The sequence below is a fragment of the Orcinus orca genome, chromosome 2 (genome assembly GCF_937001465.1).
Source record: "Orcinus orca chromosome 2, mOrcOrc1.1, whole genome shotgun sequence".
Classification (NCBI taxonomy): Eukaryota; Metazoa; Chordata; class Mammalia; order Artiodactyla; family Delphinidae; genus Orcinus; species Orcinus orca.
Window position 1 is genome coordinate 159,766,572 of NC_064560.1, and position 25,087 is coordinate 159,791,658.

The 25,087-nt window shown below is 40.3% G+C and overlaps 1 protein-coding gene across 4 annotated transcripts in view; it reads left to right on the plus strand.

Moving 5' to 3' along the window:
* The window catches only part of DAAM1 (dishevelled associated activator of morphogenesis 1), a 179,479-nt gene that overhangs the window by 91,850 nt on the left and 62,542 nt on the right, over window positions 1-25,087 (plus strand). For all 4 annotated transcript variants that reach the window (XM_033404675.2, XM_033404674.2, XM_004279297.4 and 1 more), the window contains exons 4-5: window positions 18,299-18,370; window positions 23,744-23,838. In XM_033404675.2, the coding sequence (XP_033260566.1) occupies window positions 18,299-18,370; window positions 23,744-23,838 (167 nt within the window). The remainder of the gene's footprint in view (window positions 1-18,298; window positions 18,371-23,743; window positions 23,839-25,087) is intronic.

Here is a 25,087-nt window from a genome sequence, read left to right on the forward strand (position 1 = left end):
ATGCGTAGAGTATATTTTATATCTGTCAGTTTCAGTCAGAAAAGCAGGACTACTGGGGGAAACACACACACAAAGCAAAGAGATTAACCCTTATATAATCATGCAAGCTAGCTAAGCACTCCCCCTAAAGCTGCTGTCTTTGCTTCATGTCCCTGGAGTAGGCAGTTGGGAAGGAGGGTGGATGTAAAGTGGGGATGGAGCAAGGACAGGCTGGAGCCCACAGGGACAGACTGAAGCCTGTGGTAGTTCTCACTGCCTGTGCCAGGACTACAAAATGCCTGCTGCTTCATTGCCACCCTCCACGTCTCCCTTGAATTTCTCTTGTGGCTCACCCTATGCAGAAAGATACAAGAAACGATGTAGGCAAGTTGGTTCAGCCTAGCCTCCTTGAACATTACAAAGCCACCACATATTGCTCTTTGAAATTAGGAGGAAAAATAAATATTATTTAAAATGCAACCAGTGCTTGTGCTGTAGAGACAACCCTAGCATTTTTTTTTTCTTTAGCTCAGGGGCCCTTTACTTTCTCTATTTACTCTTCCCTGGGAGGATTAAAACAAAGGTAAATCTGCAAACCACCCAGAGTTTTTCAATACCATTGATCTCTTTAAGCAGTAACTGTGAAAACTTGGTGATTCTTGGACCTGATGAGATGGCCTCAGCTTTCTGCCCAGAAATCCACTAAAGGCATGTTTCTCATGGCCCTTTCCCCGCTAAGTAGCATAATCTCATAGCCAGTGACCCATTTTCTGTCTTTATTTTCTTTTTGTTACAAAAGCCAGTGCTATCAAAATGAGGACCAGATTTTAGAAGTGGAGTACAAAATTTGAGGTTTCTCTGCCTCTGGTAGCCCTTAAACCAAAGTTGTACCCCAATAAAGGGCAGTTGGGGGCTTCCCTGGTGGCGCAGTGGTTAAGAATCTGCCTGCCAATGCAGGGGTCACGGGTTCGAGCCCTGGTCCGGGAAGACCCCACATGCCGCAGAGCAACTAAGACCGTGAGCCACAACTACTGAGCCTGTGCTCTAGAGCCCATGCTCCACAACAAGAGAAGCCACTGCAATAAGAAGCCCATGCACCGCAACAAAGAGTAGCCCCCACTCGCCACAACTAGAGAAAGCCCGCGTGCAGCAACAAAGACCCAATGCAGCCAAAGATAAATAAGTAAAATAAATTTATTTTTTAGAAAAAGGGAGCAGTTGGTTCATGAATATTTATTTGCCTCCTCTTCCTATAATCCCTTTGTTTAATAATACCAGTTTGGGGGCATTTTTTCCTCCCAGTGTTACCAATTCTATCATTCCAGCTGTGCCTACTGCCACCCCTGCCATGGAGTGTGCAGGTGGTCGTGAACTCACAGTTTGTGTTTTCATTAATGTTGACTCAGCTTCATTAATGAAGAAGCAGTGAGCAAACTTGCCCATAGAATGAACGAAAACATACCTACCTTTCTTCTTTGGTGCTTGGTGAAGTGAGCAGACATCTTCTGGATTCTTCTGTTGGGGTGTTATACTCTGGTTCTGTAGAGTTCTCTGTTTTTCAGGCTTGAGATACTGCCAGTGAGAGAGCCTCCCCTTGGGGTGGATTGTCTCCAAATGTCTTTCCATTAACGGATCTGCCTGCAGGTTTCCTAAATTATGTTTGTCCTTCACAGTTGTTCTAAAGTGTAGCGTAATGTGTCTGACACTATTTTTTCTGAGATAAATAGGAGCCGAGTAATAGCTATGAGAAAGACTTTGCATAGTCAAAGGCCATCCAAAGGGTAAGCTGAGAAGGCAGGATACCCCATTGATTCTCTAGCTGTGTGACCTGGGATGTATTTCTTAACCCCTCTCATTTCTCTCTTCTCGTCTGTACAATGAGGTCAATTTCGTAAGCTTGTTGTGAAAACTGAGAAAATATGATTTTGAAGTTGTCAGAGAACTTGGGACATGTCAATGTTAGCTGTGATCACTGGCAATGTCAGTGATGGTGACAATAAATGAAACAGTGGAATGGACTGAGTTTCTGCTTGTTCACATTCACGCTAGCCTGGGACTCAGCTACATATTGGTAAATAATGATACCTGGTTTTCTCAGAACAGTAGTGAGTATTTCAAAAGCACCTCTCCCTTAGTTGTTCACAGGACATTTCAGAGGTGGAAATAGTAAGGTGGGAGGATACATTGTGTAGAATAAGGGAAGAAACCAAGAAAGTCTTTATTGTGAGCATCAGAAATTGGTAAAAAGGGGCCCCATTTAATTCAACAGTTTCTAGGGCAATGGTAGTCAACGGCAGTCCCTTAACTTCTGGGTAGAGCTCTGAATCTGATTTCAGGAGTACCCTTAATTTACGTCTTGGACGATGGAGGGCAAGAGGAAGTCAGACTCCAGTCCACTTCTTTCTTCCTTTCACCCACGTGCCACCGCAGCACTCAGTCCCCACGGCAGCCCGTGGAGATGCTCACTTCATTGGGTTTGCAAACAACATTACAATTCCTTCTTTTGTGGCCTAGGAAACGTAAGTGGTTGATAAATATCTTCAGTTTTCAAAATAAGACAATTAAAGAATATTTTTAGACCAACACCAAGAGGTTCCATTAAACAAGTCAATTTTCACAAATGAGTAACTTACTAGGTCAAAATGAACCGGGTTTACAGGTTCCCTTCTCAGCAACAAAACTTGTTCAAAGTTGCAGCATTGTAATCCAATAGTGCATTCTAGCTGTATGATTTCTGAAACTAAGCTAAAAAAACAAAATGTCAGTGTTGAGGAAATAGTAAAAGAACGTTTCAACACAGTTGCAGATACTGTTATTGTTAGGAGTCTTTTTATTGAAGTATAGTTGATGTACGATACTACAGAAGTTACAGGTATACAATATAGTGATTCAAAATTTTTAAAGATTATACTCCATTTATAGTTATTATAAAATATTGGCTATATTCCCTGTGTTGCACAATATATCCTTGTAGCTTATTTTATACCTAGTAGTTTGTACCTCTTACTCCCCTGCCCCATCTGTCCCCTCTCCCCACTGGTAACCACTAATTTGTTCTCTTTATCTGTGAGTCTGCTGCTTTTCTGTTATATTCACTAGTCTGTTGTATTTTTTAGATTCCATGTATAAGTGAGATCATACAGTATTTGTCTTCTCTGTCTGACTTATTTCACTTAGCATAATGCCCTCCAAGTCCATTCATGTTGCTGCACATGGCAAAATTTCATTGTTTTTTATGGCTGAGTAGTATTCCATTGTGTATATGTACCACATCTTCTTTATCCATTCGTCTGTCGAAGGACACTTGGGTTGCTTCCATATCTTAGCAATTGTAAATAATGTGACTATGAACATTGGGGTGCAAGTATCTTTTCAAATTAGTGTTTTTGGATTTTTTGGATATATACCCAGGAGTGGAATTGCTGGGTCATATGTTAGTTCTTTTTTTAGTTTTTTGAGAAGCCTTCATGCTGTTTTTCACAGTGGCTGCTATTGTTAGGAGTCTTAAACCTAATTACCAGAGTGGACATTCTGGGTTCCAATAAACTGGCATTCTCTAAAATTTCTAAAAAAGAAAACTAACAAACTTCTGATAACTTTCTACTCAATCATGCAATAAACTAGTATTTCCTGGTTGATTACTTTTTCTGTGTGTGGAGTTTTTATGTACACAAAAAAGTACAGAATGTAAGAAACACCCACATTTAACAAATGCTAACATTTTATCATACTCACCATGGATTTTTAAGAAATAAAACATTATAAATATAGTTGAAACTGAAAGGTGACCTCTATTCTGAAAGTGATATGTGTTTTTTTCTTTGTCCATATATATATTATCTTACTCTGAATGTGTATATTCATAGACAATATATGGTATCTCTTCATTTTAACTACGATATAATGTTCCATTATATGAACATGCCACAGTTTAATTATTTTTATCCCCCCTTTGGATAATGTCTATTTCCAAGTTTTCATTATTTTAAAAAAATTGCAGTGAACATCCTTGTGTATGTGTTCAAGAATTTCTCTAGGATAGGCACCTAGACATGTAATTACTGGGTCATTTGGTTTGAACATTTTTACCTTTAATTGCTCTCCAAAGCAATTGTTGTAATAGCTTATACCTGCAGTGAATTAGTTGCCAACCATCTGAGGGCTTGGTATTGTCTGAGGGGATGGAACTAGTGTCGGGTTGCCCTGATCAATCATTTTATGTAAGTTTGAATGTTTCAGGTACAGGACACTGTCATTAAAGTTCTTCAGTTTTCTCCCATATACCTTAGCCCATCAAACTAAAGTAAAAATTCCTGGAATAGGAAGTAAACATTTCATTTAAAAAAGAAAAACCCAAGGTTTAGAAAATGAAAGCGTTCCATTCAAATATCTTTAAAGCTGGACCAAAGTACAAAATGTTACAAGTACCTAAAAATGGACAATTCACTCAGCATTATGTTTATTTGGTTTGACTACAAAGGAAACTGCTCTGTGTGTGGTTCACTCTTCCTCTCCTCTAGACCTCTTTGCACCCTCAGGTCCAGACCCAGGCAAACTGTGTTTCCATCTTTAGCCAGCTTTTGACTGATATATGCCATCACCAAACACAGGAAGTTCCTCTGAGGTATCCGCCACCTCCCTGGTGGGTGACTAAAGTGCAGGTGCAGAATCGGCACGTCTGCACAAACAGGCATGTTGGCGGTGGCTGGAAAAGCACACAATTGGTCTCTTTCTTCTCCTCTAACCAGAGCGCCTTTATCTCAGTCATCTCTTTATACAAATTATGAAAGCCTCTCCCCTTTCTTGTACTCCTTGATTGCTTCAGATATTGAGTAACTGAGATGGGTAACTCACTGTCTGTCCATCCTCCATGAATCTGCTGTGTGGATGCCACCTCTCTTTTTTTTTTTTTTTTGCGGTACGTGGGCCTCTCACTGTTGTGGCCTCTCCCATTGCGGAGCACAGGCTCCGGACGCGCATGGTCAGTGGCCATGGCTCACGGGCCCAGCCGCTCCGTGGCATGCGGGATCTTCCAGGACCGGGGCACGAACCTGCGTCCCCTGCATCGGCAAGCGAACTCTCAACCACTGTGCCACCAGGGAAGCCCCCCCTCTAATTAGGGAACATCAGGGTGGAAGAGAGTGACCCTGTGTTTTACATTCACTTATAGTCTTTCAAAGAACAATAAAAATAAATAAGCAATATATAGCTGAGACACAGAAAGTTATCTTAGTTGGACAAACCAATTAATACGGAGTCATGGAGAGTATGGGGGTTGTGTGTCCCGTGGAGCTCTATTTTCCCCTCTGGAATGGGGGCTAGAGAAGCAGACACCACAGCTTTCACACCACAGCTGTCACTCATGCCTGCATCGGTGCCCCACTGTGGGGAGAACACTCCTGCTTCGGCTCCAGTCACTGGAAGAGACTTGGAGCTGTGGGTTTGAATGGAGGCCCTGGGAGGGCAGTCGTTCTCAGCTACTGAAGAGCGGCTATCTTTGGCTTCCAAATCTTAATTCTTAAGCAGATTCGTTTTGACAGCTCGGCTACAGGACAGATTCCATCAGGTGTTGATTGCAGAGTTTGGAGTACATGACAATCTTGGAGCTCTCAGTCTTTGCCATAGAGTACTTGTCAACAGTGCTATTGTGGACCAAGGTTCCAAATGCAACTATGTGAGGCCCTTTGAGCCCCTTGCCTGTGTGTTGAAGCCCATAGGCACAGCTCCATTGCATTTCCAAAATTCTGCAATCTGCAGGTGTAGAACTGCACATTAAATGAGTGTTCTCAGCTATCACTATATCTCTGGAAAGGGGTATCACTATGGCTCACATATGAGAATTCAGGACTGGCTGCCTGTTCCAGTTATCACCAGCCCAGGGATATGTAGCTCATGAGACACTCCAGACCAACGCACATCCTTTGTTTCAGTTTTCCTTTGGACTGTGGCTTCCTTCCCTGGTTAATTGAGTGCACTATGAATAACTCCAAGCAGAGATGGCAAAAAGATTTATCTTGATTACTAACTCTAAACAACTAGGGGTTGAAGCCTGGAGCACTAAGAAGCATTTGGAGGTTATGAAGGATCTCAGTACAAATAGCGTGGTAATTGGATAGCACTGTCTTCCCTGACACATGGTGGGAGAATGTGGCATTTGTAGCAGATATTTACCCTCCTTTGCCCTTGAAGGCTACTCTTGCGCCTAGATTATGGTTGTACATAAATATCACATTCCATGCTTCTTGCCTTTGCATCTCTCCCTGGTTCTCTCAGATTCTCTAGATGCTATGGCAATTACTTTCATAAAAAGACCACCAAAAGCCTGCCTGACTTCACCGTCTCCAGGAGATAGGTTTATGAAAGACATCAGTAGAAGGAAGTATCCACTTTGTAAGAGATCAAAGAAGGAAAAAAGCCACTTTTCCTGAGTTTTTTCTATATATATTCATTTCATTCTTTTCACTAATAGCTCTAGCACACCTAATGTTATTGAATCCACATTACGGTTGGTGCATTTCAGAGCCTCTCCCTTTTGGGAAGTAGGAAGAAGCTTTGAGCTTCCAGTGTAAGTTAGAATGTGCCACTAATAACTTCTATGCAGAATTCTCCAGATTCCTTACACTCTGGGAACCAAGTAATGTGTGGAACTAGAAACGGGTTACAGTAGAAAGTCTACCAAAGAATACCAACTTTAAATTAGTGTCTTAAATTCTCTTGTTATTCTTCAGTGCACTATGGGACAGCATTTGACTGGAGCAGTCTTAAGATGGCATCCTTTCATCTGTCCCCGTATGTCAGGAAAAGCAGTTTATATCTCCTCAGTTTCTAAGAGGTACTCCCCCACATTCTCACATTTAGACATTTCTAAGACAGTGACATCTTCCAACTGATGCTTTTCTTTTTTCTTTCTTTTGCCAAAAATGCTGTCATTAGTGCAGTAGTATTCTGTAGAGCCAACGATGGCTTAAAATCAGAAATATGGTTATGACTCTCCTTCTAGGGGACAGTTAACCCTGCCATAGCATTTTTCACAGGCATCCTGAGAATGCTTCCCTGAATGGAATATGCCTTTACGGGCTCACTGTTTCCCCTGATTCTCTTTATAGTTTAATTACTATTTTCCAAAGTCCTCTCTTTATGGCCTCGTGTTAAGCATTATATTGCAAATCATAAACACACTTTGATTGTTTTCCCAAGAGCAGGTTACAGAACATCAAAACCCACTTTACAACATTCTGAAAGGCTGGTCTGGTAGCAAATCTGGTAGCAAGATGTGAGGCAACAAAGGCCATTGACACCACTGATTGGATTTCCACACTGTGTGAGGGTTTAGTGATGTGTGTCCAAACATGTTAATTTACCAACCAGCTGGACTAAATTGTACCTGGGTCTGTAGCACTCCCAGATGACACATGGGTCAAAGACTTGACTCTTAACAAGCTACATAGAAGTAATTTGTTTTATGTCATTACACACCTTTGTGTCATAGGCAACAGGGGGATGTGGGCTTGTATCATTTCTGAAAATAATAATTGGGGCCTGTTTCTTTTTCTTTGCCGTGAAAATGAAGGGAAATTGTCATCTAAAATTGGCTTCAGATGTTGGAGTTACACTGATTGAGATGTTTAGGCTCCAGTCATATTCCATGCCGTGAAATGCTTTGCCAAAGAAGTGACTTATTAAAATAAATAAAATAAATGTCTCGTAGTTTGGAAAGTGGACTGTAAAGTCTCAGCTTTTAGTTCTAGGTAAGGATTGTGGCTATTTTCTTAACTGTATTAGCCCATGAAATGCATTTTCCCCCAGGATCCTGTAGCATATGACTTTTAAGATTTCAATTCTGTAAAGTCAGCCAAGGCTTTTTCAGGAAAGAAGAGGGTGTTGAAACAGGCTGGGCCTCTGAGCTGTTTAAGAAATGTAGCTGGCTTCTTTACTCTCAGAGTCACATTGTTACTCTTTGTTTCACTGCTGGGATTCCCACAGAGAGACTAGATGTCTTTAAAGTGGCACTCTTTTCTTGCTTTTCTGATGTAGGTGATTTTGGGGAGAACAAAAACGATAGCTGGCCGAGAAGTAGCACAAGCCTGATTTTTTTTTTTTAAGGGAACAGTGGTCAAGCGTAGTTTTCTTTCTGGCTGGGGGTGGGGTTAGGGGAGGTGGGGAGAGGGTCTAAACTCACTGAGTTCACTGCTTTTTTTGGTGAGCAGTACAAGAAGTCTCTTAGAAGTACTCCAGCTATTTGCCCAGCAAATTTCTGGGGAGGATAGACGACCAGGTGCATCTGTGGGTATAAGGGGGATAGAGTAGAATAGTCTCAGTGGAGGCACAAATAGAAACCATGCCACACAGACTAGACAAGGCAACGGAAACAGGTAGAATTGAGGTGACGTGGTCAGGATAGGGTAGGTGTTCTTCAGCAAAACCTTTGGGCAAGCCTGAGCATTTGTGTAATTTAGGTGTGAGAGTCTGGTGCAAGGTGTTAGTCATACAGCTTGGCTTCCACCTTAACACCTTTGTAGACTACGTCCTCTTCAACCAGGCAGGACTTCAACCAGTCATACAACCAGTCATACATATTTTATTTTGCCAAACTGTAGTTATATTGAAATGCCAGAAAAAAATTGCTGAATGTTCTGTCTATAGCACTCTTCAGAGTGATCTCCACTTTTCACTATCTTTGAGCTATTTAACAAATCTGCAAATTGTTTAAAAGAAACTGATAGCAACGCAAATGATTCTTGTCCATTGAAGTAACTTGTGTCTGATGCAATTGATTATCGCCGTATTGACCAGTTTTGCATCTATTTGTAAACCAATGTTCATACATATCTTTGCTCTTTGAATTTTCTTTTGAACCTGTTGTAACATCTTACTGGTTCTCTCTCATTTATTAATGAGTTCAACAAAATCTTTGACCTGAGTTCATGCCATGATTTTACCTTTAAAAAAAATTATCCTTTATCAGTACAGAATTTTAACTCAGGGAGAACTGATAGAGGGGCTACCTTATTTTAAGTAATCTGAGATCTTCTATCAAATTTTAAACGAGTACATCGTATGATAGTGGGAAGCCCTCTATGAGAAAACATGCATTGTATATCAGTTTTACTGAACTTTGTATCTGCATCCACCAGAGAAGGGGAAGAAGCAGAGCTCAGGAGGTCAGAAGAGGTGTCAGGCTTCATACGTGGAAGAAGCTCCTATGATGTTTGAAGAGATGCACGTACAGGCGGGGAACAGGGATGGCAGATGTATAATCCAGAGACCTGAAAAACAGTGCCCTAAAGGAGCCTAAACTTCCCTAAAGTTTCTGGTGGCTAGTGAGCCTAGGTTCTGTTTCATTTCTGTTAACTTATATTTATGTTTTAGAGATAAAGTGTCCTCAGTCTTATAGTAAGAAACCCAATTTTACTATTGAGTTTATGTCTAACTTTTTAAAAATATGTATGCTTGATAAAATAAGGACTATCCATGTTGACCTCTGTTTCATGTATCTTTTATTCTAAATCATAAATGTTATTTTTTGTGGACCATCAGGAAAGCAAGACCTTGTTCTGTTTCCCCTTGGAGAGACACTCTGGTCGGATATCTTCCCAGTGCCCTTTCAGTAGAGACCGTGTAGAGTTGAACATCACCGACAAGCATGTGAGAAGAGCCCTTTCATAGCAATTCAGATGGATGTATTGGGGTTATTTTTTCAAGTAGTAGACATGTGGGTGTGATGACCTTATGGAAAATTTGAGATTTATTTATGAATTGAGGAAGATAAACATTTGCAATTCAGTCAGTGGAGAATTTTTGGCCTGGTTAGGAGATGACTTTGGGAGGACATCATAACTTTATTCAAATCATTTCTATATTTGCTGGGTTATTGTTCATAGGAGAAATTAGACTTATTCCATGTAGTTCCCAAGGGCAAAACGAAGGCCAACAAGTGCTTGAAGTTACAAGAAGACATCTGTCAATTCAGTTATGAGGTGAATTTTCTGACAGTCGGTGAGAGTGCTGGTTCCAAACAATTGTGGACCTTTGAAGCCTTCTTTCAGAGAACATATGATCGATCATCTGCCGGTGACCTTCTATAAGGGATCCCTGTGAGGAGAAACTCAAACTAGGGTGTCTCTAGGGTCAAAGACCTAGCTATGTAATTCCATGATGGCTTGCCTTAAAAACATACAGATGTTTTGTAGCATTAGGAAAAATGGGGAAGGAAGTTTGCTCTTCTTCTGTGATTCTAAATGCTAAATGTGAAAGCCATTGTTATCACGAGTCACCCTCCAGTCTTTCCAGAAAATGACTGACATTCTAGGCTTAGGAGGAGGTGTTGGATTTCCTGGCAGATGCAGAAGATGCTGTTCTGTAATCAGTCCTTGTGTGGGCCCAACCGGATTTGGGCAGCAGATGCATTGGATGTGTAATTGTGGCAGTGGCCAAAAAATGTAACCAGGCTTGGCAGTCCCAGGAACCACATGACTATCTTGAAATGTGACAACATAGGAAGTATTTTTTGAAACCAACTGCCTGCCTTTGGCAAACTTCGGTTATAGGATATAGTTTCAGCCCACTGCCAGGGGTCAGAGGTAAGTGCTGGAAGGACTGAGTAAAGCTACTGTCTCAGGAGTTCAGGTTTGTGGACCCTACAAGGTTTTCTCTTCCCGATGAATGAAGAACAAGAGGGAAAGAGTTGGAGGCAAATATCAGGATTTAAAGGACCTAATGATTCTGTGCTGTTTTTAAAAGTGAGATTTCAGGAAGCAGCGAGCTTGGTAAGAAGGTACACTTTTCAGGCATGGCAGGTCCTGCTCCTTCTCTTGCAGAAATGCACATTACTGGGCAAGTCCCACACACTTATGTGCTCATCCTAACTTTTAATTGGGGCTGTTGGACATAGAGTGGCTTCGAGGAGAGGAGAAAGCATGGAAAATAGTGGGTGACCAACTAAGAATTTTGATGTACTCCCGCTCTCTTGAGAGCCAAGCTTAATATAGCACAGGGTTTGGCAAACTATGGCTCGTGGGTCAAATCTGGCCAACAACCTGTTTTTGTAAATAAAGTGTTACTGAAACATGGCAGGGCTCACTCTTTAAGTGTTATCTATAGCTGCTTTCACGCTGTACAAGGGCAGAGTTGAACTTGAGTAGTTTTAACAGACTGTGGTCTACAAAGCCGAAAATACGTATGATCAGGCCCTTTACAGAAGAAGCTGGCTGTACCATACTTCATCATGGCCATCTTTCAAGAAGATGCTAATTATACTACTATTGACCTAGAAGGGAAAGTTAGCAGAAGTCATTAGCAAGGCCTTCTGCAAAATATTTTTCCATCTTCCATCCTACCTGTTCTTCCTTCCCTGTTCCTTGGACCTGGTCTCACCCACATTGTCATCTGTTTCCTATCATTCACTTGAATTTATTAGATGCCACACACATCATGGAGACATACCTAATAGAATAAAATATTTTGACCTGTCTGGCCCTTTCTGCCTAGTATTCTATAAAAATTCTAGGTATAGAGTGAATTTATTTAACATCTGTTGTGTTCATTAGTATATGGGGCTGAACCCATGAAATCCAGAATATGAATGACAGTTTAATGCAACAGGTGACTATTTTGATCATTAACAAGGTGTAGCATTTCTTGAGCCTATATGATCATAGTTAACATGTTTTCTAAGAGAATCTTCTTTAAAAAGGGAACAGGTTTTTATTAGTGTTTAGTTGCCTTTGTTCTGTAATGAACATTATCAGAATGAAGTTTACTTTGTATCATACTGAAATAGTACCTTTCTGCTGTTGAAATTCATTTAGTTAAACCTTAGTTTGTCTCTACTGTTTTTGAGTTAATGGTACTATTATATATCGCTATAGAAGATTTTTAGCCAATCTAGACGGTTAAATAGTGTGTCTTTATTTCCTAACAAGTATTATCTAAGAACCTCATGGGTTTGTAACTGAATGGATATTTATGGCCTTTGCTGGCCAAGTGCATGTTGCTTCTGCCTGTGATTTGTGGTCTAGTGAACAACCACAGAACGTGTCCTTTACAATTGATTGACCTTTGCACAGCCTATTTTGGGCCTTCTAAGAGCATCTTAAACTAAAGAAAAGCTGTACCAGGTCGTACATACTATTACTTGATCCTATTGGAAATTTTCCCTGTGGTAATTTCAAAAGAAGTATTCTTTACGTTAAGACTTCATGTTTAAACTGCACTTTGAGACCCACTTATGTCACTGAAAGACTTCAGCTGCTACCAAGAAATTGTTTGCAACACAAATATGTAAGTGTGGAAATTTTAGAAAGTGTTAGCCTGCTTTGGGTACATACATCTTAGCCCAGATCATTCAATTTCTTTGTCTGCATAAACAGCTGATATTAGGGTTAATAGTCTGTTTTAGAAATAGAAAATCCAGTAAGAGGAGATAATTAGAGAAATGTTTTAAAATAATTTGCTGTAGGGAGCAGAGGGGTGCCCCAGGGTTAGAGAACAGAAACACCGCAAATGTTGCAGAGTTTCGACCTGATGTTGCTCATGTCACACAGAACATTAGAAAAAGCAGAGCTCTTGTCCTAACAGAACACGTAATGCTTTCAAACTTACTTCTATTTTAATTGTGAAAATAGTGCATGTTCTTAGTAAAATGACAGTTTGAATCATACAGAAGTTTATAAGTAAAAGACTTTTCCTACTGCTACCCAGGGGGTAGCCATTGTTAAATTTTATTATATCTATTTCCAGAAATGTTTGTCTGTAGTGTACATATTTTTTCTATAGATGGAAAATAATATTTTAAAGCATTTTTTCCCTTCATAATATACTTGGTCATTTTTAATATCATTACACAACTCTACTTCATTCTTTGCTACTGCTACAAAGTAGTTTATTCAACCATTCCCCTTTCCATATACTTGTTAACTTTATTATATGCTAATTCAAACAGCACTGCAGTGAAACAAATCTTTGTAATATGTAACTGTGCAAGTGTAATCATGGGCTAAATTCCTGAAAGTAGACTGATAAAGGCTGTGTGTGTTTTAAATGTGAACAATTACTGACAAAATTTACCTCCAAACTGCTCCAATTTTTTCAGTCCTAGTAACAAGGACTTAGAATAGCCATAGCTGGAGATCCTTAGAGAGTATCATTATCATCCTAGCTAACATTTATTGAGCACTTCTGTGTGTACTGTTCCCAGATCTTTATTTACTTGTATTAACTTATTAAATCCTCACAATGACCCTATGAGGTAGGCACCCCTTTTACAGAAAAGGAAACTAAAACTGAGTCATATGCAGAGGTTACTTACCTTGCCTGCCTAGAAGTCACTTAAGGTAGCGAGTGGCTGAGGATTCAAATGCCTGTCTGTTGATGGTGGTAGAAGAAGTGGAATACGGTCAGCTTGGATTGAAAGAGAGAGGGTAGTGAAGCGAGAGACAGAAGTCTGGGATATAGCTGTGAATGCTTACTTCAGAAAGAGTGCAGACAAATGAATAATGCAAAATTTATTCTTATGGGCAGACTGATGCTGAGAAAAACAAATGTACTGTCGAACATTTAAAGAGAATGGGGGAGGATCTCTTGGATTTTTTTTTTAGTAGCCACTGACCAGAGATATGGAGTGAATAATGTGTCAGTCGGAAATGAAGTGAGGTTAGAAATAGACTATGTATTTCTTTACGTTCTAATTGAGTTGGTTGATTAGAGCCTGATTTAAAAAGACAAAAAAAAAAAATCAATGTTCTTGAAGGTCCCTTGCACTGTACAAGTTCCCTTTACTAGCAAAGAGTTTTTTTGTTTTGTTGTTTTTTCAGAGTTTGAGATTGTAGGAGCAAAGTGGAAAACCAAGAAAAGAGGTTAAAGCTGTAGTCAGTGCAGGTTGAAAGCAAAGGTAGTGTCAAAGTGCCCATCCAGCAGGAAATTTTGTCCATGAATACTCTCTTATTGATGACTATCAAGCTACTAAGAAAACAGGATGAGTTGGATTAGACAAATAATAAAATAATTAACGTTGAGGAGTTTTTTTCCCCCTCTAATTACCTTGTCAAGGAATTAGCTGTTGAAAGTTAAGGGTTTTGTAACTTAGTCACTGAACAACATAATTTTTTTTTTAAATTACTGATTTTAAAAATTGGGCCCTCAAACTAAATATAGTAACAAACTGTGTTTTCCATGGCATCTCACTATTAGAGGCATGTAGACTCTTAGAGCTTGTAGGGACTTTAGAAATGGTCTAGTCTCACCTCTTATTTTGAGCAGAAGAAAAACAAGGCCCAAAGATATTCAAGCTTAGCAAGAGATGCTGATTGAATAAACCAACAAGTAAGTTCTGGAACCTCATCTTTGCATGGCCTATCTGGTCATTTTTCCATCATACCATCTCTCTGAATATAAGTGATGTTTGCACATATTCTCAAAAACCAGTTATCAGTGGAGAATTTAATAACATAAAATGTTTATATCAATTCAATTCTAATTAATTTAATAGATCCTCTAAAGATAGGCATATATCTTAAATGCTTATTACATTTCAAGAAGAAACAAAACTAGATATTAATATGAATTATCCATTCTGTAGGTAGAACGAAAAGAGCATTTAATGTGATTGCTAGAACTTGTATTCCCATAGGACAACCTTCTCTAGGTGTCTTTAAGGGTTACCTACAAACTGTTTTAAAAGAGAGGGGAAAAGCAACTTTTTAAAAGAACAGAATGAAGGCAGTATTCTTGCTTATCAGAGAAAAGTTCTAATGGAATCACTGAAATAGGTAGCCAAAAGTAGGGTTAGAGGGGTACGGTTTAGTGAGGGTTTTGTTTACAATTTCAGTGTCCACAGCTGGTCAGTGCTATGGGCTCATCTTCAGGGGCTCTTGAGAAATCCCCATGAAGACAGCCGATAACATGACCTGTATAACAGAACGGGAGAACAAGTTAGGGAAAAGCTTCTTAAGTGCTGTCTGCATGCACACATTACAACGATAGATGAGGTGTTGATAGAGGGGCAGAAGAGTTCCCACAGAAAGTCTAGAGAGAGGGTTCAGAGGTAGCCCGGGTAAGACATCAGGCCTTAGAATAATATTCAGAAATGTTGAATGTAGCAAAAGTAGCACTAAGGGTTTAGGGAGAGGTGAACTCATTTTTGGCCGCTAACCATGTTTGAGTCTCTTATAATGAAGTGGTGAAGAGTGAAAAGCCAGCTTTGCACTCAATGTGTATTGCTTGTGGTTAACCTGAGGTCTAATCTTAGGAAAGAGGTTGCCATGATTCTTTCCCACTGCCTCTGAATTTCCAGCAGGATGACCTTTAGCAACACATCTGTCCTCCCTTTACTTCTGTTTCCTCTTCGGTAAAATGAGTATAATGACAGCATCTACCTCACAGGGTAAATTAAATGAAGAGCGCAGTGAGTAGAACAGCGTTTGATGCATGGTAAGCTCTGTATGTGCTGGATATTACAGTTGCTTCTATTACAACTACAGTAGTACAGTTTATACAAGCTTGTGTATTTTTCCACTTGTTTCTCTAGAACAAGTAAATAGAACCAAGACAGATGACTCAAAGAATAATACGTGTTTGAGGTTAGTAATACAGAGGACCCACCCTTCCAGGAATATTATACATGTTACCCTTCCATCAGTGATCTCTTTCATGGACTTTTTAGGAGAAAGTCTCCCCCTTGGCAAGTCTCTGTGTCCAGTGCTCTTTCGGGGACCTCGGAGAACAATTGCGTTCAGATCCTTCTGGCCTGTGTCTGTGTATCACTGCAGACTCCAGAAGCCACACAAAGGAGGGGGAGATTTGGTTCACAGGGATGAGCTTCTCTTGGCTACTGTAGCACACATCTGTATAGAAGGACCAGGGAAATACACTGCTAAAATGAAGAACTCTGAGGAGTACCTCCCGCCCTCAGGGATGTAGTGATAACACTTAGTATTTTTACGAGAAGCTTTCACGTATGTTAGCTCATCTGATTTTCTCAGCACTGGGGGCATGTAAAATAAAAATGAAGCTTTCTTCCCCTTATTTTGACTGCAGTATCTAGATCTACTCTTAATCTGTTTACATTATTTTAAAAGCATTTTCAGAGTGTAGAGATTTCTCTCTGTATACTAATCTTAAGCTTCTAAAATGATCTCTTTTCAGTAACCAGGACTTAATAGCTTACAGCAGGCTCTCATGGGACCCCAGACATGGGATGTGATTTTGTCGTAATTTTGGAAATTTGCCCTAGATTGAGGGAGTAGAAAGATCTGGCACCTTCTATTTCATTTTATAGGTTCAAATACCATTGAATATCACTGTGGGTTTTGGCTTGCTGAAAACATTGGTAACAATGGGGTTTTGCAAACTTTAATACTCCATTTTAATAGGAGAGAAGTGTTCAGCATTTACGCTACCATTGTAGCTATTTTATTAACATGTTAAATAATAATCAGGGGCTGTTCTAAAAACTCATCAGATTTCCTAAGCTTTTTAAAGCCATGGAAGTGTAATCCAGTCCAACTTCAAAGCTGCTGCTCTAGCCTTTGTCCCCATGATCTGGGATGTTCTGTCTCCAGATGAAATTCATGCAACTCCCTGAGTTCAGATATCAGTTACTGCCAGCTTTCAAGGCACTGTAAGCAACAGTTACTTTGCCCCCTTTTCCTGGCTACTTAAAGACTAGTTTTGAAATTGTTTCTTTTATCTCACTAGAGTAGACCTGCCTAGAAAGATTTGTTTAGAGAAAGTTTGTTTCTCTTCTTTTAGGTAGAGTGTAGGACTGAAATTAATAGCCCTACCTTGAAGCCGGTGTCCCAAGGATGGGGATCCTGACATAGTAAATAGGTAGTAACTACTTCATTGTCTGGTAGCAGCTCTGTGTACCTGGCCCAGCTCTTCTCCAAGGGGACAGGAGATGCCGATTATACTAAGGTGTTCTCTGAATGTGAAGTTAGAGAAGAGCTGAAATTTTCCCCTTCAAGTTTGTTTGGTCACACAAATGACTTGGAGCCACACAGGTTTGCAAACATGCATGGAAATCTCCCACCACAATGCCATCTTCAAGTGGACTCAATGCTCCAATGGAGCAGAGGCCACAGCCACCTGATTTGAGGGGGAGGTGTGAGCTCAGGCTGGCACAGAGCGCCCATCCACAGAAGCTCTGGGGGCTCTGGTGCTGGCTTCAAGTCACCCTGATTTGTAAGATGCAGGATTGACTGGAGCGGTTTAGGAATGGGTCCCTGAATTCCTTGGGTTTCAGTTCTCTTCAGTTCAGGTATGTTACATTTTCTCAAACTCACAAGCTGTCATGGCATGAGGGCTGGACTTGGGACTAATGTATGTTCTTTCTGTTACCTTCCATCCAATGTCGGGCTTTATGTTACCTCCTCATCTGAAGCAGTATCATCTACTTTTGGTCACATCAAATGAGACCTTTCTTCAAAATTTTTACTGTCTGCTGGAGTCTGAACAAACTAATGGAAAAAAGTCCAGTTGACAATTGGCCAAGTCCAGTGGTCATTTTTAAATTTATTTATTTATTTATTTTTGGCTGCATTGGGTCTTCGTTGGTGTGCACGGGCTTTCTCTAGTTGTGGCGAGCGGGGGCAACTCTTCGTTGTGGTGCACAGGCTTCTCATTGCGGTGGCTTCTCTTGTTGCGGAGCACAGGCTCTAGGCGCGCGGGCTTCAGTAGTTATAGCACGCTGGCTCAGTAGTTGTGGCTCGCGGGCTCTAGAGTGCAGGCTCAGTAGTTGTGGCACACGGGCTTAGTTGCTCTGCGGCATGTGGGATCTTCCCGGACCAGGGCTCGAACCCGTGTCCCCTGCATTGGTGGGCGGATTCTTAACCACTGCGCTGCCAGGGAATCCCACTGTGGTCATGGTTAAAGGCAGCTTTTCCTCTTTTGTGGACTTCATCCAGACGTGTAGTGCAGCAATACCGTCCTCAGTGCGACACAGTACCTAGAGATCCTTTGTCCTTGCAACAAACACAGAGCCCTTCCCAATGTTATTGCGCCCCTGAAGGAAAACAGCATCATACCATGTGTGGCTAAGTTCCCATGTCAACTCCCCTTGAACGCTGGTTCAGAAAATGTCCCCTTTGTCACACCTAATTCTGACTTCAGCACTCTCTGTGGAAATTGGATCAGGAAGACAACCCTGATCAAGGGGACAGTCTGATGATTTAAAGCTAACATTAAAAGACAAATATCTTGTATCTCAGTGTCTTCTAATGGTTTGTGTGGGCCATTGTCTAGAGGCTCTGGAAGTCAGATGTGCTTGTGGCTGTTGTGTATATACATCTGGTGGTATATCACTTTTTTTTTTCTTTCTCTTTAGGACCAGGAAGAAAACAAGGGAGCAACAAGTTGGCCTGAATTCTACATTGATCAGCTCAATTCCATGGCTGCTGTAGGTATCCTTTCTGTTCTTCAACTCACAGTTTAAAATGCAAGTTTAGTACAAAGCGCACAGTTGCACAATAAGTATTCACTTGAGTAAGAACCACCAAATGTCATTATCTTTCCAAACTCTATTCCAAACGCTCAGTGTTGGGGAGAAAGGGGAGGCAGGAGTGGTATTTGGCAAAATGATTTTTTTCCAGTATGTTTTAAATAAAATCAGCACATACTAAAATATAAGTGAGTTTAATGTTATTAGAGGAAATGTAATCATAAATCTGGCCTCTGTTCAACTTTAACTTGCAATTGTTCCTACCAATCATTTGGAACTTTGATAGGGCAGCACCATTCTAAAAGTTAATACTATTTAAGAATAGTACAATGAAACTATCCCTTCACTGTTCTCATCCTTTTTTTTTTTTTTAAACGGAGGACTTAGTTCCTGGGTTCTTGATCTTAGAGGGTACGAAGGTACTCTTTTACTCGTACAAATAAGAAAAAATTTCATGGAATACGTGGTTTAGTGGAAAGGCATAATAATGATAATGCTGAGATATCCTTGGGAAATCTTCAGTATGTGGATTTTTGGTTCAGTAATTGATGAAAATGCATTCTCAGTGTCTAAAATAATGCATTCTGATCACATAGATGTCTCTGTGATGTCAGAGTTTTGAGCTGCTTAGGGGCGTCTGTCGATCCAGCAAAAATACACAGCAGAAAACATGTCATCAACATTCGAGCCTTAATAGGCTGAATCTTGTTCACATTGATAAAGCTTGGAGGCTGCTCACAGGAGAGCAGTCTTTGCCTCCGTGGACACACGATTTTAAGAGTTAATCTGTTAGGCTCAACTTTGAGTTTATTATATTCAAGCAGATGATAACTTCCATAATACTTTCTCTACCTCTCCTTTTCCTGCCATCCACAGAGCCCTTGTGGAGAATTCATTTCTTGTCACTTAGAACAAACATTCTAGATTGTCTAATATTTTGCTGCTGCTGCAACAGTTAAAAACTGACTACTATATGTGAATCATTCACACTTTTGCTAAATTTTCAGAGGCCTTGACTTTTAGTAACTTCCTCTTTTCTAGCTTTTTCTTTGAAGATGCTTCTTCTGCTGTCACATGATGAATAATAAGCACCATGGTAAACAGGGCTGTATAAATTACAGAAGAAACTGCATAAGCTTTTGCCCCAAGGGTTTCTCTAAAAGCACAGCAGAAAAGAACAGAAAATAACCACCAAGTCCTTATAACAGGCATTCTACACAACAGCAAAGATGAGAAAAGAGTGATCTCAGCATTTGTATGAATATGTTATCAGAACATGAGTCTTGTGATAACCATCAGGGATTTTTCTACATCCGCCAAAGCAATTATAATATAGAGTCATTTACAATTCCTGCACATAAAGGTTATTTTCTGAATTTTTTAAAAAAATTTATTTATTTTTGGCTGTGTTGGGTCTTCATTGCTGTGCGCCGGCTTTCTCGAGTTGTGGTGAGCAGGGGCTACTCTTCGTTGTGGTGCGTGGGCTTCTCATTGCAGTGGCTTCTCTTGTTGCAGAGCGTGGGCTCTAGGCATGCGGGCTTCAGCAGTTGTGGAGTGCGGGCTTCAGTAGTTGTGGCTCGCGGGCTCTAGAGCGCAGGCTCAATAGTTGTGGTGCACAGGCTTAGTTACTCCGCGGCACGTGGGATCTTCCCAGACCAGGGATCAAACCCGTGTCCCCTGCATTGGCAGGCGGATTCTTAACCTCTGCGCCACCGGGGAAGTCCCTGTTTTCTGAATTCTTGTTCTTGGCTGTTAGGGTAAAAACAAGCGGTCAGGCAGGCTGTCTCTCTTTCTAATTAAGTCAGCCTTATTTGATGTCTAACAAGGGAAGTTGCTCCTTTGTTAATGAATTCACTTCTATCAATGGAGAAGTACTAAATAACATGGATTTTTCCTTTCTTCAAATTTTGGGACAGTTAGGTTAATTTGTCCTTTAGTGACTTACTCCATGCCTTTTCTGGATTCAGCCTGACTCGTTTCCTGCCCTAGAGGGTGTGTGATGTGCTGGTATGTGACACTTCTTCAAGAGCCTCCCTTCTCCTTCATCTAGCTCCTTGGACAACCTTTTGCTACATTCATGAGTCATCTACATTTTAATTATATTTGCTTCCTAATCGAAAGCCCTCTCTAAGAGTATCATTTCCAGGCTCTTAAATTGTCACTTTGCTCTTCTTTATGGGTTAAACACCTCACAAAGCTTTCTAATGCTTGAAGGACAGAGCCAGCATCGTTCCAGGGTTAAGGGTAGAAGCCATTACAACAGGTGATGAAATAATGAGGCCTCACCACTCTTGCATCTGTAAAGGAGCAAGGAGGCCTGATGAGACCAGAAACTCTACGCTGAGTTTTCTGGTTTTTTCACCCTCTCTGTGGCCACCACATCCTCCCATAGTTCTAGCCAATCTCTCTGGAGAATTCCTGGCAGCACACAGCAGAAATCCTAAGACATTATCCCTGGGGACTGGAAAGGCACATGACTCCTCCAGATCCTTTCCTGGCCTGGCAGCTAAGCTCTTTGGCTGTCTGCTTTGGGAATTGTCGAAGGGGGGGTTATCCACATTTTCATCATCCACTGTCTTCAGCATCAGTAGCGGCTACTGCTGTTGAGTGTGCCTCATGTAACAGGCACTTTACATGCTGTTTTAAATCCTTACAAGCACCCTATCCTCTAAGTGCTATTTATAGATAAGGAGTCTGAGACTCAGAGAAAGGTTACCTTGCCCAAGGTCATCTCATTTGGAAGTGGTAGAGCTGGAATTTAAACCTATCAGTCTAAACTCAGAGACTCCTTTCCAGTTTGCCTCTCACTAACTCAGTTTTTTAAATCCTTTGGCACGTGAAAGAGGCCTGGTAATCCCACCCCACCCCCACCCACCCCCACCCCCACCCCCCCGCCTCCACCCCCAGCTTTTCTGAGGTGGGACAAGCATCTGGAGAGTCTGATAAGCAGTCCAGGTTGAGAACCGCAGCGCTTACTGGTCTGTGAAGCCCTTTGTGGAACAAGTTCAGTTACTTTGCGGAAGCTTCATAACAAGAATGCTTTGTTCTTTAAAGGACCCCTGAGTGATCTGCTGGCTTTTAACGAGTGAAAAACAATATAATAAAAGAGTGCGTGTTCCAGAGGGACCTGGGCTTTCTTGGTGTGTGGCTTCTGCGTGCAGTCTCAGGGAGCAAGGATGTGAGGTGAAGTTCAGTGTGCTTAGCGGGTTGGCTTATTGATTTCACACCAATGAGATATTTCAAACAGGAGCTTACTTAGTTCCAGACTCCATACCAGGAATGATTTCTGTGCCTGGTTTGCGCATCTCTCTCGGCCCTGCATGTTCCAGTGTAAACCTTAGCAGCTTTGACTGGAAGATCCTCTGCTAGGATGCACTTCGTCCTTTGCCCACTCCTCATGTGAACAGGGATTTAGTAAGTGCATAGAGCACCCAAGGAGGCCGCCACAAGCCAGTCCAGTGTATGGCAAGGTGCATACTGGATGTCTGGCCTAGCAGCCGTCTTCAGAAATGTAGGCAGATCCCCTTTTCTGTCGAAAAGCTGCAAATTTAGACTTCTCCATAAATGTGAAGCTTGAAAACTTGAGACTCCACATAAATTATTCTATTTCGAAATAGAATTTTCTAATAGAAAATTTCTAATAGAAAAGTCACATTAGAATGTCAGGTTCATCTCCGTAACCTCGACTTTCTCAATACAATAAACAATCTTAGATTCAATTCTCATTGTACTACACACAGAGAAGAGTATACTGTCTTCTGTTTTGAGAGGAAAGTAATAGTCCTTATATTGGGGAAGGAAATTCCAATTTAACTTTCTTGACTTTTCATAAATCTCCTAACTCTGCTAGGAAGAATCTTTATGTAGTCTGCCTTTATTTGGAGGTTACACCCTCTCCAAGATTGTTAAAAGGATAAATATATGCATCTTTATTTAGTATTAATGAACCACAATAAGAAACGTGTGTAGTTTTAATTTGGGAGGTTTGGGTGACTAAGCTTAGGAACAAGAAGTGATGTTCATAAAAGTCTTGATTCTGGGCTGCAGATTCAAAGTGATTGCTTAAGAGTCTGAACAAGTTCAGCTGTGCCACAGGAGATTAAATGTACTTGGCTGGATTTGTGCTCAATTTTCCAGGATATGGGTCTCACGGAGCTGTGAAGAAATTCATTGGCTATTTCTGCATGCAGCCTCTTCCCCTACCATCCTCTGGTGACAGCTGTCCGGGCGCATCACCAGCAAGAGGGCAGCTTTAGCAGAAACAATTCAAGTTTACAAAACAAGACTTTACTGATTTTTATTCCACTTGCCATAAATGATACTGATATATGTTTGCTTTGGGCTTCACCATCCTAAGTGTGAAGTCAAATTTAGGTTTTTGTTAGCATTTAGTTACTTAATGCTTGTACTGTTAACTTGAAAAAAATTAAGTAAAGTCACCCCTTGATGATGTGTGGACCTGAAAGAAAGGGAGAGACTGGACCATTGAGACACGTGGATAAGAGCCAGATGTTTTTTTCTGTACCCCAATCTGTCTCCCAACCATGCATTTTGTCAGAATGGGTAACAAGTAAAAAGACTGAGACTGGACAAGCACATGTTAAGAGTAGGAGGAAGGCAAGGGACCTGTGGTTCCGTGGGGTAGAAGCACCTGGGGCCATAAGACTTGGCGATACTTTTAGTACATTTAGGTGATCATGGCATAAAAGGAATGGAAAAGACTTTTTAACAAGTCTATGAACCTTAATCATTTCTAAAACTTAAGCATTTACTCCAAAGGAATTGTCTATCTTTGTATCAGGTCCAATTTAATCGTTCCTCTTAAAAAATAATTGGATGTAACAAAAAATGTAAAAAATTACACTTTTTTTTTTAAGATTACACTTTTTGACTGAGAAATGGAAGAGAGAGCATGGAAAGATTGCTGCCTGCCTCTCTTTGATAGTGTGATAATGTTAACTTTAATTGTCAGATTGTTATATTTAACTATAGGTCTAATCTTCCCTTTTCTATCAAATAAATAGTAATATCTTCATCAGAGTATAGTTATAGAATAGTTACACAAGTGTTTGGACAACTTAATCTCTACTAAGATTTCTCAACATTTTCTTAAAACTTTATTTAAATTCAAAAGAAGTAACTTGTAGTACAGAGAATGAATTTGTGGAATTCTTGGCGCTTTTGGTCTACATTTTGGCTTGTAGTAAATCTTGGTCATATTATTATTGATTATTTGTATTAAAAGTGATAGCATGTAATCTGTGGGCTTGTCTTACTTGTACTATAATTAAAACAAAAATTGAAGAAGTAACTTTAGTTTTCTTTGCATAGAGAAAATCTCTGCTGGCTTTAGAGAAAGAAGAGGAAGAAGAGAGAAGTAAAACTATAGAGAGTTTGAAGACAGCACTAAGGACGAAACCAATGAGGTAATTTTTATACTGGGTAGCGTGTACTACTTGTCTCTTTTCTTTTTCTGCTTTTCTACTTTCTTCTCCCCTTGTTTTTTCCCTTCCTTTCTTCTTTATTTTTCTGCAATAGCCAAACTCTTGAGGAAGTCTTAAATTAAAAACATGTAATTGAACCGTGGATGAAATACTTTAATCATTGAACATTCAATAAATTGTTTTTCTTCGGTTAAAAGATATGCAGACATCCATGAAGGTGGCTAAAATACAAAAAGGCAGAAACTAATAAGTGTTGGTGCAGATGTGGAGAGATTGTAACCCTCATTCATCGCTGTGGGGAATGTAAAATGGTGCAACCATTTTGGAAAATAGTTGGACATTTCCGCAGAATATTAAACATAGTGTTGCCATATGAGCCAACAATTCTACTTCTCGATATATAGCCCAAGGGAAATGAAAACATGTCCCTAAAACCTTGTGTGCGAATATTAGCATTATTTATAATAGCCAGAAATTGGAAACACCTAAATTCTATCAACTGATCAATTGATAAATAAAATGTAACATATCCATAAAACAGAATATTTTTCAACCCTAAAACGGAATGGAGGACTGATACGTGCTACGACATGGATGAGCCTTGAAAATATTTATGCAAAGCGAAAGAAGCCAGACACAAGGGACCACGTATTGTATGATTCCATTTATATGAAATATCCAGGAAAGGCCAGTCCATAGAGACAGAAAGATAAGTGGTTGCCTGGGGTTAGGGAGAGAGGAAAATGGTCTTTTGGGGATAATTAAAGTGTTCTAAAATCAGATAGTGACCATGGTTGCACAACTCTGTGAATATATTAAAAATCACTGAATTACACATTTGAAAGTATGAATTTTATGGCATGTGCGTTATATCTCAATAAAACGGTTGTAAAAGAAATGGATGAGCAATCAGCTTCTACTGTGTGCCTCCCACACGTTCATTTTCCATTAATCCTCTAAGGTTTGGTGGGATATGGGGGTGCTTACAGGTGCATTTCATCAGCACTAGTGCTACGAATGAAGCTTGGCTAGGTCTGGGTGATGTGGTTGGATGAAATAGCTGAGAAATAAAATTCCCTATATTTGACTATAAAATGCTAGGAAAAAATGTACTGATTCCTCAAAAATCATATACAGTAGTATATCAAAAGTTTTCTAATCTATCCTAACAAGATCAGTGTTTCCCTCTCTATGTGTGTTCTGCATTCTCAGATGTTAATGGTTATCCAAG